The sequence below is a fragment of the Gobio gobio genome, assembly GCF_949357685.1.
Source record: "Gobio gobio genome assembly, chromosome: 7".
Lineage (NCBI taxonomy): Eukaryota > Metazoa > Chordata > Actinopteri > Cypriniformes > Gobionidae > Gobio > Gobio gobio.
Genome location: NC_137103.1, coordinates 24,936,698 through 24,955,212, shown reverse-complemented (window position 1 = coordinate 24,955,212; position 18,515 = coordinate 24,936,698). Strand labels below are relative to the sequence as shown.

The following is an 18,515-nucleotide window of genomic DNA, read 5'->3' as shown; positions in this document are numbered from 1 at the left end:
AAGTATTTGGACACTTTTGGATGCAAACAAATGATGATAGGATTTTTTGGTTGCTGGTGCTTCTGCCATTATTGGGAGATTTGACAGTAAATTGCATAATTACAGCACTGTTATTTTTTATTTGCTATTATTATTTGTTTTTGGTGCTGGACATCATGTGGAGTGTTGAGACTGTGGTAAACTCTGTCAGTAATTGAATATTTTGGTTTCCAGTAAGAAAATAAAGTTTCCAGAGTTAGTCATACTTGAGCATATTACCCATGTAAGTCATGTCCTGTGTTGTGGTGTGTGATATGCAGGGTAATGTCAAAATTTGAGGCCAGATGGTACACTGCATATTCTATTATTCCATTATTTAGCTTGAATGCGTTCAGGACGAATAAAAGCCAGCAACCAACTTAATGCATTCACCTCTTAAAGGAACACGCCACTATGTTTGAAAAAAGGCTAATTTTCCAACTCCCCAGAGTTGAGCAGTTGAGTTTTACCGTTTTCGAAATCCATTCAGCCGATCTCCGGATCTGGCGGTAACTATGAAGGTAAATTGATGCCTTAAAGAATCGCAAGTGCAGGGTAAGATTTGCAAGCGTAAATTAAATTTGCATGCGCAAGATAAGTTTTGTAAAGGTGTAAATTGCCTTTCAAGAGTAAGGAAAAAATATTTGCAGCATTTTACAGTTATTCGTAAGCGTAATTCGTGTATTGTGAAACTGAAGCTTCATGTTAACGCAAAATAAATATGATCTGTATTCTTCTGACTTCCATTTTTCCGCGCTAAGACTTTTGACATGTTTCTTTCGCCAAGATATGGCCAAAATCATTGCACGACTGTGAACATCGATTTGCAAGCGAAAACATCAGAGTCAGGAACTGCAAAACAGATTGACCGTGTAAAACCAACCTTTGTGTAAAAAAAAATAAACTGTTGCAAATGTCTAAATTACTTGTTGTGTATGTAGGGCAAAAACGTTCCCCGAAAGAAACCGATTTGTATAGTTCCGTCTTTCTTTTAGCTGCGCTTAAAGTTTTGGCACGATTCTCTCACTCGCTGAGTTTTGCAAGTGCGAGGAGGAAGGCGGGTCCACCTTCTTCTGTAGCCAATCAAATGAGCTGCTCGCAGACTCTCGATTTACCCTTATCTGATTGGTTCAATAGCACACTGCGCTTGCGATTCTTCATGGCATCAATTTACCTTCATAGTAGCACTTTTAGAATAGCTTAGAAAAGATCATTGAATTTAAATAGACCGTTAATTCACGTTTATAATGGATGGATGCACTTTTTTGAGCTTCAAACTTTTGTGGGCCCCTTTTCACTGCCAAGCTTGGATTAGCCACAATATTTATTAATTAGGGCTGTCAAAAGATTAATCGCGATTAATCGCATCCAAAATAAAAGTTTGTGTTTACATAATATATGTGTGCTTACTCTGTTAATTATTATTTATATATAAATACACACACAAGCATGTATATATAAGAAATATTTGCGATTAATCTTTTGACAGCCCTATTATTAATATAACTCTAATTCTGTTCATTAGAAAGAAAAAAGTCATATACACCTAGGATGGCTTGAGGGTGAGTAAATCATTGAGTAATTTTCATTTTAAAGTGAACTACTCCTTTAAATAAAGAACAATGAACTTGGATGTTTAAGTCATTTCAACTTAAATAACATTAAACTGACTTAACAAAGAATTCAAAACAGTTGAATCTTGTATAAATTATAAAAAAGTTATTTTGATGTGTTAAAGCAATGTAAAAACATATGTTGTCATTGATCATATATTTTTTTACAGTGCGAGAGAGATAAAACAATTATTAGAAATGTTTACAACTATTTGAGATGTTTAAAACGAAAATAAAAACTAATTAAAACTAAATAGAAAAAAAAAATGACAAAAACGAAAAAATGACACGTGCAATCTGCAAGCTATCTCACCTTTACCGTATTGCCTCTGCTGATTCTGCAGCCAATGAAATTGTTTGGTCAACATTTAAACAGTCTGACTCAATACTTGCTGTAGGCTGCACCTGCAAAGCACTGCCAGAGGTCCTCTGAAACCCTCTACCTCCCCCAGCTCCACCTGCCTAGATCTGCTACGAGACTTATGTACGTCTATTTAAGATGAGTGTTGCTCACAGCAGTGTCTTGCTCACAGCAGCATGTCCAGACCATGCATAGCAGATCCTCTAATTTGGGCAACTTGAAAAAGAGTAATATTTCTTGTGCAACGGAAAACAGAAATTGCTTGTAAATTTAAGAATCAATTACAAAGAAACAGCACATAACACACTGAATTAAATGGGAAATTTAAAGTATATAGAATTTTCTTGCATACTCAATAATCTTTGTTTTCTTTACAAATTTGAAGGGCATTTTTACAGTGTATAGCAGTAAAAGCTTGAACAACACAGTTGTAGAATTGTGAATAGAGAAGAAGAAAGCACTAAAGAAATGGTGGCAGGGTTTGAAAGGGAAAAAAGTTAAGAAAGAGAGAATGGAAGAGTGAGAAAAGAGTGGAAAAAGAAACAAAAAAGGGGAAAAAAGGACAGGCACCCTGCCTGCTTGTAGTACTCTACTCTGACCCAGTTGCAAAGGTGATATGAAGTTGGACTCATGCAGTAATTACAGTCATTATGAAATACAATCACATATCCCTCATAGGGATAACATGCTCCTATTTTTCTCTGTCTGTGAGGAGGTGAATGGGGGCAGATCATTTTTCATAGACAAATCCTGAGATGATGTAAGCTGTAGAGAGTTGGAACCTGTCCTTTGGTCATGGATGAACATTTCCAGCAATTGCTAGAGGGAAGCGACAACAAAGCCAGGACTATCACACACATACACCGACTGACATGAGCAGACGCACACACACTCATAATCAGAACAAGGTGTTTCTGCTGGCCTTCAGCACTGCGAGAAAGCCAAGCTTGAAGACTCAGAAGATTTATAATAAAACCCCCTCCTCCTCCTCACACTGCTTTCTCAATCTCTCTCTTTCTCTCCTCCACATCTGTTTCTGGCCCCTCACACCAGGCCCAGGAGACAACAATATATAGGTCAACGTGCACAGCTGAAACTATGACCACACTAGCTTATTATCTGATAGAACATTAAACAGACATACATGGCATCAGGCAGAGGGTTACGAAACTGTAGTCAACCTTCATCATGGGATTTGGCATCTCTTCAAATGATTGGTGAGATCATGTTGGACTACTGCTGAGTGAGAAAAAAGTATTTTCAAATAAATAGGTTAGACTGACCTCTGCTGGCAAATCTTATGAAGTACATAAAATCAGCCATCCTAGGTGCATATGACATTCTTCTGTCAGACGAATACAATCGGAGTCAGACAAAAAATGTCCTGGCTAATCCAAGCATTATTATGGTAGTAAATGGCAGCCCAAAATTTGAAGCTCAAAATAGTGCATCCATCCATTAAAAAAGTAATCCACACGGCTCCATCATCTTCAGTTAATAAAGGCCGTCTGAAGTGAATTGATGGGTTTGTGTAAGAAAAAATATCCATATTTAACACGTTATAAAGTATACTTTGCTAATGGACTTGTGGAAGGGCCCTTCATCAAGGGATTCAGTTGTTCACTTTCATTTGGAACACCCCTACAAATGACATCCCCTAGGAGTGCCATAATAGGTTTCATTGTCTAATTTTCACTCTTTACACCACCAAACAACACAATGCTACTAGCATATACAGAGGCGTCAGCCTGTCACATGTCTGTTTGTGTTTGGACTTTCTGTTTGTGTTCTGATTCGTTCAGTTTCCCGCCACTCCTTTGTTACCATGGTTACCTTCATTATTAGTTAATTCTGTTCAGCTGTGATAGCTCCTTACCTTGTTTGTGTTCCTATATAAGTTCTTTACTTTTCAGTCACTCCTTGTCCGTTCACCATCTTAGTTATTGTGTGTTGCTGCATGATTGTCTATTTGCTAGAAGTACCATTAAACCTGTCAGTTTGGATTTATTCTCTGTGTCTGCCTTCCTGCAACTGTGACACAGCCAATGGCCTTGTCACAAATAGTATCGTTAACACTCGTCCCATTTCAAAGTCTGCATCCTTGATGGCTGCTTTCGAAGGCTGTGGAGTGGCAAAGGCTGTCCGAATTTAAAGGCTCCTCCCAAATCGTCCTTTGCTTCACTGAAATGGAGACAACAGATGGATCCTTTGCGGCATTGCCTACCCCAGAATTCATTGCACGCCAGTGAAATAGACAAATTACCCTTTTAAACGCAAGTTTTGGGTTTCAATTTACTCAAATATCTTGATACAAATGTAAAAAAAAAAAACTATTTTAAAGCGGTTCCAATGTTGACTTATATCTTACCAAGATGTGATTATACATAGTTAACATATTTATACAGTTTGTGAAGCCTGTTTTGTTTTCAGACAGTTTAATACAACTTTTTAAAAAGGTGTAGTACAAACATTACTGTCACTCATCAACGGCAGCTGTCACAGTTGCTAGACGACAAGAACAGTCCTCTGCAGTCCAGGCCGTCCCATTTAACAACACTCAGTCCGACCTTTGTGGCCTTCGAAGGATGCAGCCTTTGAATGGGGACACAGCCCTGGTCTTCCTATGGGTTTCGTGACTTAACGCCACTTCGACTGTTCGGTAGAAGTCTGCTGCGAGGATTCTCTATGATGTTTAGTGAAACACTGTGTGAGGCATGTCATTTCAATTGTGACCCGCACCATACATAATTTAAACACTTTTTAAAAAATATATTATATATTTTACACTATATTGCCAAAAGTCTTGGGACACCTGCCTTTTTATTTATGGGAATTTTTGACCATTCTTCAAGAAGCGCATTTGTGAGGTCAGGCACTGATGTTGGATGAGAAGGCCTGGCACGCAGTCACCGCTCTAAGTCATCCCAAAGGAATTCTATCGGGTTGAGGTCAGGAGTTCCTCCACACCAAACTTGCTCAACCATGTCTTTATGGACCGTGCTTTGTGCACTGGTGCACAGTCATGTTGGAACCATAGACTGTAAAAAAATATGGATGTAGTGTCCGTGACGTCACCCATAGGATTCTGATGAGCCGTTCTGAAGCGCAAAGTATGGACGAGATCTTGGCAGCGCGTCATCGCGCATCACTCCCGGATAACAGAAAATGGGCAAAAAGGCGGGACGTGGGCAGAGCTGAAGTGACGCGATGACTAACAGACAGCAGATAAATGGCCATCCACCTGTCACTCAAAGTGGCCATGCCCTTAATTATGCAGGACTTTAAAGCTTTATATAATGTAAACGAATGAGTTATAAAACAATTCACCCCCCTCACAATTGTCATGAAGGACAAAATTAGCCGTACAGACCAAAACAACAATTTGTACCAGACTGTAAACATGTTTTATTCTGCTGTAAAGTTGGGCATTTTAACATGGGGCTCAATGAGATTATTCTGCTCCCTTCTGGAGCCTGTCCCTAGCGGCCAGTCGATGAATTGCAGTATATGTCACTTCCGTATTGGCTTCAAGAGAAACTGCGGGAGGTTGCCGCTTGGTTGGAACAGGAAGAGGCCATCCCCAAACTGTTCCCACAAAGTTGGGAGCATGAAATTGTCCAAAATGTCTTGGTATGCTGAAGCATTAAGGCCATGTGTCCACCGAGGGATGGACGGAGGGATGGACAAATACCACATTGAACAGCCACCACATTCTGCATCAACAGATGACAACAACGAGCAAAATAACGGAACAAAATAATTTAAAACAAGAGCCAGAGCAAATACTTTACATTGTATCGACACAGTCTAATGTTTTTACAGTCTATGGTTTTAGCATAATGCTTGATGAGTTTGATTGACAGCTGTGTTAGGCAATTAGGTGTCAGGCTGTCTCATGTATGTCGCGCGGCTCGCGCCTGTGAGTTCATGAAGTGTGTTTACCTATTCACTTAGCCTATAATTTGCAATTGTGTGATAGATAAACAGCAGCAATGCACAATTCTATAAAAAGGACTTTCAAAAACTCGCATTGACGCAGGAGAGAACCCATCCATCAGGCCACAAGTAACGGTAAGACTTTTCAATTCCAAGCGCGGGTTCATTCTGTAAAGCCGGGAACATGCCAACAGTCTCTGTCAGTCATGATAGTGAAGGGGTAAGGTTCGTGGCACTAAGTTTTGACGCAAATTGACCCGAGGTTCGAGTCCGGCTTTTGCCGAACTCGCTGTACTTCCTTTTCCCATCACATATCATGGGAAAGGCGTTTAAATTAAGAAAATATTCGAAAAGTGGAAATAAAGTGTCTAACGTTTGTTGTAACCGCTGCTCATGTTTTGTATGTGGACAGGTTGTAGCTAGAGTTTTGGTTAATGTTGACAGTTACTTTTATGAGGGCCCTTGCTAAAATCAATCTATATATTTTTATGTATGAAAAAACAATTAAACTGTTAGAGAAGTATTGTTTGTATTGTTAGAAGAACATATTGTTTCCAAACTTATATCGGCTATGCTTAATGTTGGATGTATAAACCCGAAGAACAACATTTTCAATTAAAAATTATTTGTATAAGCAACTTTCGCAATAAATGTATGCAAGCAGCTTACCTACTGCGTTTAGAATACCGCCTTACAGCCCCAGTGAACAAGATAAAGAGGACTATAGTGAGAAAAACTCAATTCTTGAAAGTATGTATACGGCAAGAAAGGAGAGAAACATTTAGAAATGAAACCATTAGAATGTTCGGTAGACTTTATCCATATTTGCTTTGTCTTTTTATCCTCTGAAATTTTCTGGGGACCCCTTAGAACCTTCTGGAGGACGCCTGGTGGTCCCCGGACCCCAGTTTGAAAACCCCTGCTCAATAGTCCAGTGGCGGTGTGTTTTACACCACTGCATCCGACACTTTGCATTGCACTTGGTGATGTAAGGCTTAGATGCAGCTGCTCAGCCATGGAAACCCATTCCATGAAGCTCTCTATACACTGTTCTTGAGCTAATCTGAAGGCCACACAAAGTTTGAAGGTCTGTAGCTATTGACTGCAGAAAGTTGGCGACTTCTGAGCACTGTGCGCCTCAGCATGCGCTGACCCCGCTCTGTGATTTTACGTGGCCTACCGCTTTGTGAGTTGAGTTGGTGTTGCTCCCAATTGCTTCCACTTTGTTATAATACCACTAACAGTTGACCGTGGAATATTTAGTAGTGAGGAAATTTCACGAATGGATTTATTGCACAGGTGGCAACCTATCACAGTACCACGCTTGAATTCACTGAACTCCTGAGAGCGACCCATTCTTTCACAAATGTTTGTAGAAGCTTCTGCATGCCTAGGTGCTTCATTTTATACACCTTTGGCCATGGAAGTGATTGGAACACCTGAATTCAATGATTTGGAGGGGTGTCCTAATACTTTTGGCAATATAGCATTAGGTATTATATGTGGTGGTGGGTGGGGGGACTATCACAGGTTTCGTTTCATGCCGACTTTATTGTCATTCATTCTTAATTCCTCAGTACAAAACATCAGTGAGTTTATTGATTAAAATATGTGCAGAAGAAGCATCAAAGAGCAAATGAGTCCAAACTGAAAAGTTCCTTTCCATCTCAAGACTCAATTTTTGGATATTTCTTTTTGGCCAACTGCACAAAGTCTTCAGCACTGTCCAAAGACACCAGGCGATCCTAAGAAATGATCATAACAATTAAAATGTTTCAATTTTCCTTCAAACTGAGACAATCTTGATTAAGCAAAATATAATAATATAGATAGCTCCACTGTTTATATTATATGTTTATAATGATGAGTCAATGTAATGTGCACATACTTGAGGCTAAATATCAGGACTGTAATTTATTATGCAGATATTCATTTACCATGACGAAGACGTATCTTTCGTTGTTGCTGAGCCCACAGGGGAAGAGGCTTGTCTCCTTTGACACTATGTGCAGCAGTTCTCTGGCCTTCTCCACATTCTCCCAGTCACTCCGAACGGTTTGTCTGTTCACTGTCAGTAAAGAGTCCACCTCCCTCTGGTATCCTGGATCAACAACATACATATACATTTACATGAATGCACTTCTTCAGACACCAAGGCATGCTTACACTCCATACAGCCATTACATGGGCAAATAAGGGTCACGTTTGACTTGGCATTCTATTGCTATTATCCGCTGGCATTGTGCATTGTACATTGAGCTTAAATAATTAACCATTTTAAACACAAAATGAACATTGTTTTCACCCTGACAAGAGCTGGAAGAATATGCAAGATAATTAATATGAGAATTCTCAAGCCCCTGAGCCCAGTCAAGAGAATTAATATGACAGATAAATATGAAAATAAAGAACACACACACACACACACACTATGGTTTGAGGTCAATAAGTCTGAATCTCCTATACTCCTATACAGTAAAAACAGTAACATTGTAAGATATTATTACAATTTAAAATAACTGTTTTCTATTTGAATTACTATTAAAATATAATTTATTCCTGTGATGGCAAAGCTGACTTTTCAGCATCATTACTCCAGTCTTCAGTGTCACATGATCCTTCAGAAATCATTCTAATATGCTGATGTGCTGCTCAAGAAACATTTCTTATCAGTGTTGAAAACAGTTGTGCTGCTTAATATTTTTGTAGAAACTGTAATACATTTTTCCCCAGGATTCTTTGATGAGTAGAAAAAAGAACAGCATTTATTTGAAATATAAATCTTTTGTAACAATGCCTTAACTCTCACTTTAGATCAATTTGATCTAAAGATGTGTTCTTGCTGAATAAAAGTATACATTTCTTTTTAAAAAAATCTTACTGACCCCAAACTTTTGAACATCCTGTTTATAAATATATTAAATAATAAAAGCTGAATATAAAATAAATATAGTCCACCTCACCCAGCTGAAGCAAGATCTTCTTCCAACGTGTCCCAACTTCTTTACGAGCACACCTCAGAGTGTGGATATCATAATTCAGCTTCTCCCATTCCTAACACACACACACACACACACACACACACACACACACACACACACACACACACACACACACACACACACACACACACACACACACACACACACACACACACACACACACACACACACACACACACACACACACACACACACACACACACACACACACACACACACACACAGGTTTCCATGTTTTATATGGACTTTCCACAGACATAATGATTTTATGCTGTACAAACTGTATATTCTATCCCCTAACCCTAAATGTACCATCATTTAAAGGTCCCATGGCATGGATTTTTTATTTTATAATGTATTCTGAGGTGTACTTATATTGTTAGTATGATTTTTACATCATAAAATTTCATAATTTAGAAATAAAATGCATTTTTTCAATACTGATGTTTGCCCTCTGGCTGAATGCCCTGTTTCAAGAGGCGTGTCTGCTGTGAGACTTCAGTAAAAACGCCCATTGTTGTGATTGGCTGACATCTTTGCATTTGAAATGAGTATCAGATCTTGTAGCGGAGGGGGCGTGGTTTAACGAGGTCTACGAGGCACGAGCATGCCAGAGAGACGGATGGACCGGAGTTCACTTCTCATCAGTTCTCTCAGCCCGTCTCAGTTCAGTGAACTGTTGTAGTTACTAGCATATACTTCAGGTTATCAGTTTATTTCTAGTCGGAGGGACTGTCACTCATGTCAGAAAGTTAGTAACTTTAGTAAATGATGGATCAGCGCTGACTCGAGACTTTAGAACGATTCATTCCGATTTGATGAACTGGTTCGACCAGTTCACTAAAAAGAACCTGTTCAGAAGAATCATTCGTTCGCGAGTCGGACATCACGGACCAGAGACGGAGCGATTGCTAACAAAGTTATATTGTAACTACTGAGTTGTGAGAGTGCTGTCAGCGCGAGTTTATTGTGTTTGTATCTGAGAGTTTCTGAATTAACACGAGTCCCAATCACCCCGAGCCCTTCTTCCTCTTTATTCTACCAACTTTGTAACACATGTAATGTACCATTACAGCTGTCGAGATGAAGGAGTTATGAGTAAGTGTTGACTATAGCATTATTTTTAGATATTTTCCTATCATATGAAAAGCGTCAGATACCCCGCGCTTACCCCCCTTTTTCCTAAATCTCACGCCGCATATGGTGCCTCCACTGTGGGCCAGATGCAGTACTGGGGGTCGGTGATGTTGAAGGCCGACCGGTCAGTGCAGCCCGAGCCTCGGCGTGCGTGAGGTTTATCTCTAAAGAGATGTGAGTCTGCCAATGTTGAGCAGAAACTCACGAGTGTATGTACATTTTAGAACAGATAGACGCGACGAGGACGTACAAAAACACTGACTCACAAGATGGAAAAAACGAAAACACCGTTCTGTCGAGAGAGAGAGAAGCCGCAGGGTGTGCACGAATAATAAAGTTCTGTGTGAACTTGAATAATTAGCTACACATCAGAAATCACTGATCACATATCAGAAGGAACTGAAAAAAGACTTCTGTTTTCATTTGTACATCCAAACACTGAGAAACTGCCAGCATTCACTCGTTCACAAGCAATGATCTCTCGAGCGTTTGCATGGGCGTGCCAGATTCTCTGGGTGGAGGAAAGGGAGGTAACCGTTCCTGTTATGACGTCCTGTTATGACGTCATAACAGGAAAATTCAAGATCAGCTCGTCTGGGCTGTCATTTTCTCAAAGGCAGAGAAAGACAGCCAGAACTCGGTTTACACCCATCAAAAATTCTAGCCATTTGGGGACAATATTCAGGCTAGGGGAACTCATATTAATGTTGAAAAACCTCATAAAATGAAAATTTCATGCCATGGGACCTTTAACATCACAGAAAGCTTTCTGCAAAAAAACATGAATCTGCATGATTTATAAGCTTCAAAAAATGCAATTACTGGCACATTTGGTCCCCACAACATAGGTTTACCAGGACCACATACACACTAACATGTTTATATCACTATCCACATCTAGTCTACTAATCAACAAATCTGTGAAAATATAACATAAATTAAGAAAAAGAGGAAAAGCAGTCAAAGAGCAAGACAGAGAGAATACTCTGAAGAGCTTTGTGGACTGAGGCGTAGTTTGTGCAGCAGAACATCACTATTGAGTTACCGTCAATTGCCACTAACATGTTCATAAGCGCATTATAGACCATGTGCTCTTCCAACAGTCCACAGGCTGATAAACATGAGAAATGTTAAAGCTTACTGATTCTGTGTGAGGTGGAGACTAACATTAACAAGAAAAGGTTTGTAGAATAACATGCATTGCATTTTATTTAAAAAAACAGAACCAGAGATTAAAGTCACAATGAAACCTAAATTGTCCATTATTTTTTTTCTTTTTTTTTTTTTTACAGAATATTGCAGTATAAATGATTTTTCCCTGCACATCATTACTATTTATTTTCATATAATTTGCCCTTATAATCTGTAAATCAAAATATCTTCCCCTCCCTCTTGCAGCGACATCTCTTCTCTGGTGACGTGTCACTCACATGACATCACAGTCACAACCATCCAATCAATCCTGATGGACAAAATCAAATCCCGCCCTACATTTTTGTTCTTGTTCAAGAAGCCGTTTCACTCTGATATACAAGTACGTCACATAGGGGAGAAAAGACAACTTCTGTTTCATGTCGACTGAGTTAGAATTTCTGCTGTGATCATGTGGTTGTGGTTTAGAGTGAAAATGATTCAAATGTAGCGGGCCAGATCAGTGTCCTCACCTCACCTTAGGGTTGTGTCTGAAGTGAACTCTTTATCACTTGTCTTTCTGGTACAGCCGAGTGAACCGAATTCAATTTGAAAATTGGCAAATTACATCGCCCTAAATTCCAACGTATTTACTCATAGACAAACTCCAATACAAAAAAGCCAAAGTCACATCTGCTCTAAAGCACGAAGCAAGAATTGATTTTGTATTGGTTCATGCACAAACATATAAGAGAATCTGAAAACGTGTGAGATGATGTAGCACAGCAGTGTTTGAAATGCATGCATTAGAATGTGGTCAAAGTGCACGTGTATTTGTTCCTCACCTCAGTATCTTTGTCCACTTTGTTCCTCATCTTAATGAATGCATTTAATTGAGCATCTGATTCCCCCTCAGTAGTGGAGATGGAGGTTTGAGTGCTGCTCCAGGTCCTTCCCTCCTTCTCAGCTCCAGATCTGCTGTCCTGCAGCTCATGACCCACTGCTGTCTCACTGCAACTGGACACACTGGTCCTGCATTAAAATACTTTTTAAAACTTTTTAAACTGGATTTTTAATCTGGATAAAGTTCTGGTAAATAAAATAACAAACTATTAATTAATTTGTAATTTTGACAAACATATAACAACAAATATTCTTATAATTATTCAATATAATTAAAATATTCAACAATATACATTATTATTATGTATTTAGGTTTCATTATTGTGTACACTATACAAGAAACAAAGTCTGTTCTAAAAATACATTTTAGATTTGTCATTTTTACAAATATAAAACAATTATTGTTAAATATATTAAAATATTCAACAATAATGTTTTTGTACTTAATTATTTCCCTTATTAAATACTCATGAACACTATTAATGGGAAAATAAAATCACTCACCACATTATTATACACTCTATTTACTCTTTAATTATGTACTCTATATAAGTAAAAACACCTATACCTAAATCATTTTACTGTTGTAATTTTTTTTAAATATATCAGAATAATTATACATAAAATATTCAACCTTAATAATTATTTTTATGTATTTATTTTTCCTTTTTAAATACTCAAACCCACTATTAACAATTTCTATAATAATAAAAAATTGCTTACCGCATGGTATTCATGTACTTTTTTTATTCATAATAAATTATTCTTTAATTATGTACTCTATACAAGACAAAAACACCTATATAATAAAACATTTTATAGTTGTAATTTTTTACAAATATGAAACAATTATTCTTAAAATGGTTAAATATATTAAAATATTCAACAATAATAATTATGTACTTAATGTTTTTTTTTTCCTTATCAAATACTCATAAACACTTTTAATAAATTACATTGGGGGGGGGGGTGATGGAGGAATCACACCGCTTGTAGAATTAATTTTTTATTTTTTTTATTACAAATTATTCTTTAATTATGTACTCTCTACAAGGAAAAACACCTATATAATTAAAGCTGCGAGCAGCGATGACGGGCCCAAGCCGGTGGCACCGCCACGCCGGTGGCATCAGCTTAACTGTGCACGGCAGGCAATATGCATTTAAACAGGAGAATATTTTAGAATCGCTCGAATATGCCACATTTACCGCAGCAACTGGTGCCACTATCACCACAAGCCACACCCATGATGTAATTTAAATCTAGATTAATTTTAATGTCATAGGATAAAATAAATAAAAGTTATATTTTCCTGCTCAAAATTTTGTAAGTCCAGAAGGCCAGTATTTAATTCAAGGTGTTTGTAGTTCTTTTTTACTTATTCACACTAAAGTGATAGTTTTTTGTGATAGTCTATGATACGAAAGGGGTAAATTATCATTCAGAGAGAGAAAGGCACACACACAAACTCACAGGGTGAGAGAGACACACCCCCCCCCCACACACACACACACACACACCCAGGGTGAGCCTGAGAGTGAGGGGGGAGGGGAAGGACTGAGAGAGAGGCACTCTGCACATTGAACAAGGTTCACAAGATTTTAACAACAAAAAGAAATAAAATCTAAATGGTGGGAGAAAGTTTTTTTTATTTCACTCTCTGAAAAAAATATGTTGAATATATTTGAAATCAATATGTGTGGTCCAATATAAAAAATAAATAGAGAAAGTCACACACACACACGCACGCACGCACGCACGCACGCACGCACGCACGCACACACACACACACACACACACACACACACACACACACACACACACACACACACACACACACACACACACACTCACAGGGTGAGAGAGAGACCCCCCCCCCTCCACACACACACTCACAGGGTGAGAGAGAGACCCCCCCCCCTCCACACACACACACACACACACACACACACACACACACACACACACACACACACACACAGAGAGAGAGTGATAGAGAGGGGGAAGGGGAAAGACAGGCAGAGGGCATTCCATAGACTTAATGGTTTTTATACTGTACAAACTGTAAATTCTATCCCCCTACACTACCCCTAAGCCTACATATCACACACACACACACACACACACACACACACACACACACACACACACACACACACACACACACACACACACACTACCCCTAAACCTACCATCACAGAAAACATTCTGCATTTTTATTAAAACATTGTTTAGTATGCTTTTAAAGCTATTTTGATTCACGGGGACACATGAAATGTCTTCATAAACCATGATTATGTTGTAATAAACACCCCTCCAACACACCCATTTCTGAGGCTTTGCCCATTTCCACTGACTGACATCTCTGATGTGTGTGTTGAGTTTCAAGCAATTTCAAGCATGCTAAGAGCCTCAAAAACAGCCAAAAGATGATTAAACTTTGACACACTGCCATGGCAACAGTATGTAAAATATCAGGAATCCATTCGTATGTCTACATCTGCCATGTTTTGTCATTATACTGATGAAGTTTGAAGTAAATCGGTTGAAAACAAGACAGTTATTTAGCATTTTTGAAAGTGACACACTTCCTGCTGCCAGTTGGTGGACACACAAACACACACACACACACACACACACACACACACACACACACACACACACACACACACGTTTGTTTTTGTGAAATGTGAGGACATTCCATAGGCGTAATGGTTTTTATACCGTACAAACCGTATTTTCTATCCCCTTACACTGCCCCTAAACCTACCCATCACACACACACACAAACACACACACACACACACACACACACACACACACACACACACACACACACACACACACACACACACACACACACACACACACACACACACACACACACACACACTGCCCCTGCCCCTAAACCTAGCCCATCACAGGAGACTGTGCAGTTCACTTTCTGTGAAAAAAAAACTTGTTCTGTATGATTTATAAGCATTTTGAAAAGTGAGGACATGGGGAATGTCCTCATATTTCACCCTCTTTTTGTAACACCTATGTCATACCCATGTCATTATACACATTTGTGTCCTGATATTTCACAAAAACATGCCCACACACACACACACACACACACACACACACACACACACACACACACACACACACACACACACACACACACACACACACACACACACACACACACACACACACACAGACACACAGACACACAGACACACACACACACAAACCCCTTAAAGCTATTTCATTTATGGGACACAGGAAATATTCTCATAAACCATGTTTTCATTGTAATTTGTAGTATATTTTTAAAGCTACTTGGTTACATTTTAATAATACATTATTTAGTATGTTTTTAAAGATATTTTTATTATGTGGACACATGAAATGTCCTCATTAACCACTACGTTGTAATAACAGTGTAATACCCATGTCATTATACAAATTTGTGTCCCTAATAAATCACATAAACAAGCACACACACACACACACACACACACACACACACACACACACACACACACACACACACACACACACACACACACACACACACACACACACACACACACACACACACACACACGGAGAGAGAGAGTTTCAAAAATAACAACACTGCTACCTTTTAGTGAGGGGAGGGCAGACAGAGAATAAATATTCAGAAGAAATATATTAAATAAAATAAATATATTGATCTGAAAAATAGTATGATTATTTTAAAGCTATTTGGTTACATTTGAATAAAACATTGTTTTAGTATGTTTTTAAACACACACACATACACGTTATAATACCAGTGTAATACCCATGTCATTATACAAATTTGTGTCCTCATAAATCACAAACAAGAGAGAGAGAGAGAGAGAGAGAGAGAGAAACAAGTTTTTTTTTTATCCTGCTTCAAAACTAATACAATGCTGCCATCTTGTGTTCATTGAGGGGAGAGCAGCAGACACAGAGAATTTCTGTTCCCTTTTTTGTCCTTATTTAATCCCTTGCCATGGAAACACCGTTTGAGATATCCAATATCCGTTCACATTTTAGCATCTTCAGTATCTTTGTTTCATGTTGACCGAGTTTGGTGGAGATTGAATAAATCGCCTACGAGGAGAACGTAAAAACTCAGACCCCGATTTAACCAAAAATTTACCTTCAAACCAAAATATCTGACTTCCTGTTGGTCGGAGCTAATGACTGTAAATTAGAAAGTTGTCCGGCTCGATGAGGTCAATATATATACTGAGTTTGGTGATTGTAGATGAAACGAAGCCCTTCACTTTTGTCAAAAGGTGGCGCTAGAGAGCCCCTCATCCCCGCCCGTTTCTGAGGCTTTGCCCATGTGTACTGACTGACATCTCTGATGTGTGTGTTGAGTTTCAAGCAGTTTCAAGCTATTTCAAGCATGCTAAGAGCCTCAGAACAGCCAAAAGATTATTAAACTTTGACACGTTGCCATGGCAACAGTATTTGAAATTTCAGGAATCCATTTCATACGTCTCTATCTGTCATGTTTTCACATTATACTGATGAAGTTTGAAATAAATCTGGTGAAAATAAGATGGTGATTCAAAGCATTTTTGAAAGTGACACACTTCCTGCTGCCAGTTGGTGGCGCTATAACTTTGACTCACAAAAGTCATATCCATGTGATCGGCTTCTTACAACGAACACACAGCTGAAGTTTCATCCAAACCAGTCAATGTTTGCACAAGTTATAACACACTTCCTGTTTCCCTTTTCTCGCCATAAATTCGTTGCATCGCCACGGCCAGACTTTTCGAGATATCAAAAATCCGCTCGCAATTTAGCATCCTGGATATGTTCACGTAATGCTGACCGAGTTTGGCAATGATCGAAACAATGGCCTCGGAGGAGTATATTAAATTCCAGAGCATGCGTTTTCCGAACAACCCATAATAGCTCACTTCCTGTTGGGCTGACACATAACTATGAGCACGAAAGTTGTTCGGCCCGATGAGATCTAAATGTGTACCAAGTTTCATACATGTACGTGCAAGTGTGTTTGATATATGGACCAAGTTTTCAGACCCCACTTTAGGGGGCGCTGTCGAGCCCCCCTGCCACGCCCGGGTACCAGCTTCAGCCCGGCTCTGATGGCCGCGCATTCCGATGTGTGTGCGAAGTTTCAAGAGTTTTCGAGCATGTTAAGTGCCCCAAAAGTACCCGAGAAGTCGAAAAAAAAAAAAAAAAAAAAAAAAAAAACAAAGAATAATCTGAGGAAGAACAATAGGGCTCTGCGCCCTTTCAGGGCTTGGGCCCTAATAAGACATTTTATAGTTTATATATTTTTTTACAAATATATAACAATATTTATTTTTAAATATAATTGAAATATTCAACCATAATAAAAATAATTATTATGGTTGAACATTTTCATTATATTTAATAAAATGTATTTATTTTTAAATACTCAAACCCACTATTAAGTTTCTATATATATTTTAATCGCTCACCGCTTGTGGTATTCATAATAAATCATTCTTTAATTATGAACACTGCATACAAGGAAAAATACACCTATATAATAACGCATATTATATTCAACATTTTTTTTTTTTTTTTTTTACAAATATATAACAATATTTATTCTTATATCATTAAATATAATTAAAATATTCAACCATTATTCTTATGTATTTATATATCTTTTTTTTTAAAAATCACTGACCACTTGTGATATTAATATCTATCTATCTATTAATATCTATTTTTCATTAATCATGTACACTGTAAACAAGACAACAACAACAAAAAACACCAACATTTGGTGACTTACCTTAAAATGCAATCTTTCTCCTCAGTAGTTTCATGAATAGGACAGCAGCCCGAATAAAAGGCACCCATTTAGAGCAACAACAAAAAAAATTCCCTAAAATGGGCTAAAATTCAGTGCATCATCATATTCATGGTCATTTGTATAGTAGAGCCGACATCCTCCATGCACTAGGACAGAAATGTGTGCTGCTGAAGTTATTTCTCACAGACAGTGTCCTTAACTTGATAATGGACGACTCTGGCCATGTGACTGCACTGTTTAAATGCCCTTGGGACTAATCACAGGCAAGGCAGTCAAAAAACTGCAAACTGACTTATTTGTCTACTTAATGTATACATTTATGTCTATATACTGTATATATACATATGTAAAATGACATACTGTACTTCATGTGAGCCACATCTGTGGACTTTCTTTCGAACCAAATTGCTTCAGAATTCAATGTGCTCTTAGACATTGCTCAACAAGAGTCAGCATTATTAGTTTGGAAGATACAGTTGTTGGTGGGAGAGACTCAGTGAATTTACACCAGGTTTTGTCATTTTGAATACAGTTTAATATGAATCAGTCTCATGCATGTCATACAGTGATACTGAGTGTTAAGTTAA

At 38.3% G+C, this 18,515-nt stretch overlaps 1 protein-coding gene across 1 annotated transcript; it reads right to left on the bottom strand.

The window, feature by feature from the left end:
* Positions 1-7,595: 7,595 nt before the first annotated feature.
* LOC307129079 (melanoregulin) lies at positions 7,596-17,975 on the bottom strand (the record flags this gene model as incomplete). Its single annotated transcript, XM_079821213.1, has 5 exons — positions 7,596-7,673; positions 7,866-8,029; positions 8,892-8,982; positions 12,044-12,230; positions 17,908-17,975. 5 exons carry the CDS (start codon positions 17,973-17,975, stop codon positions 7,596-7,598), a joined length of 588 nt encoding a protein of 195 aa, XP_079677339.1.
* Between the last annotated feature and the right edge of the window lie 540 nt (positions 17,976-18,515).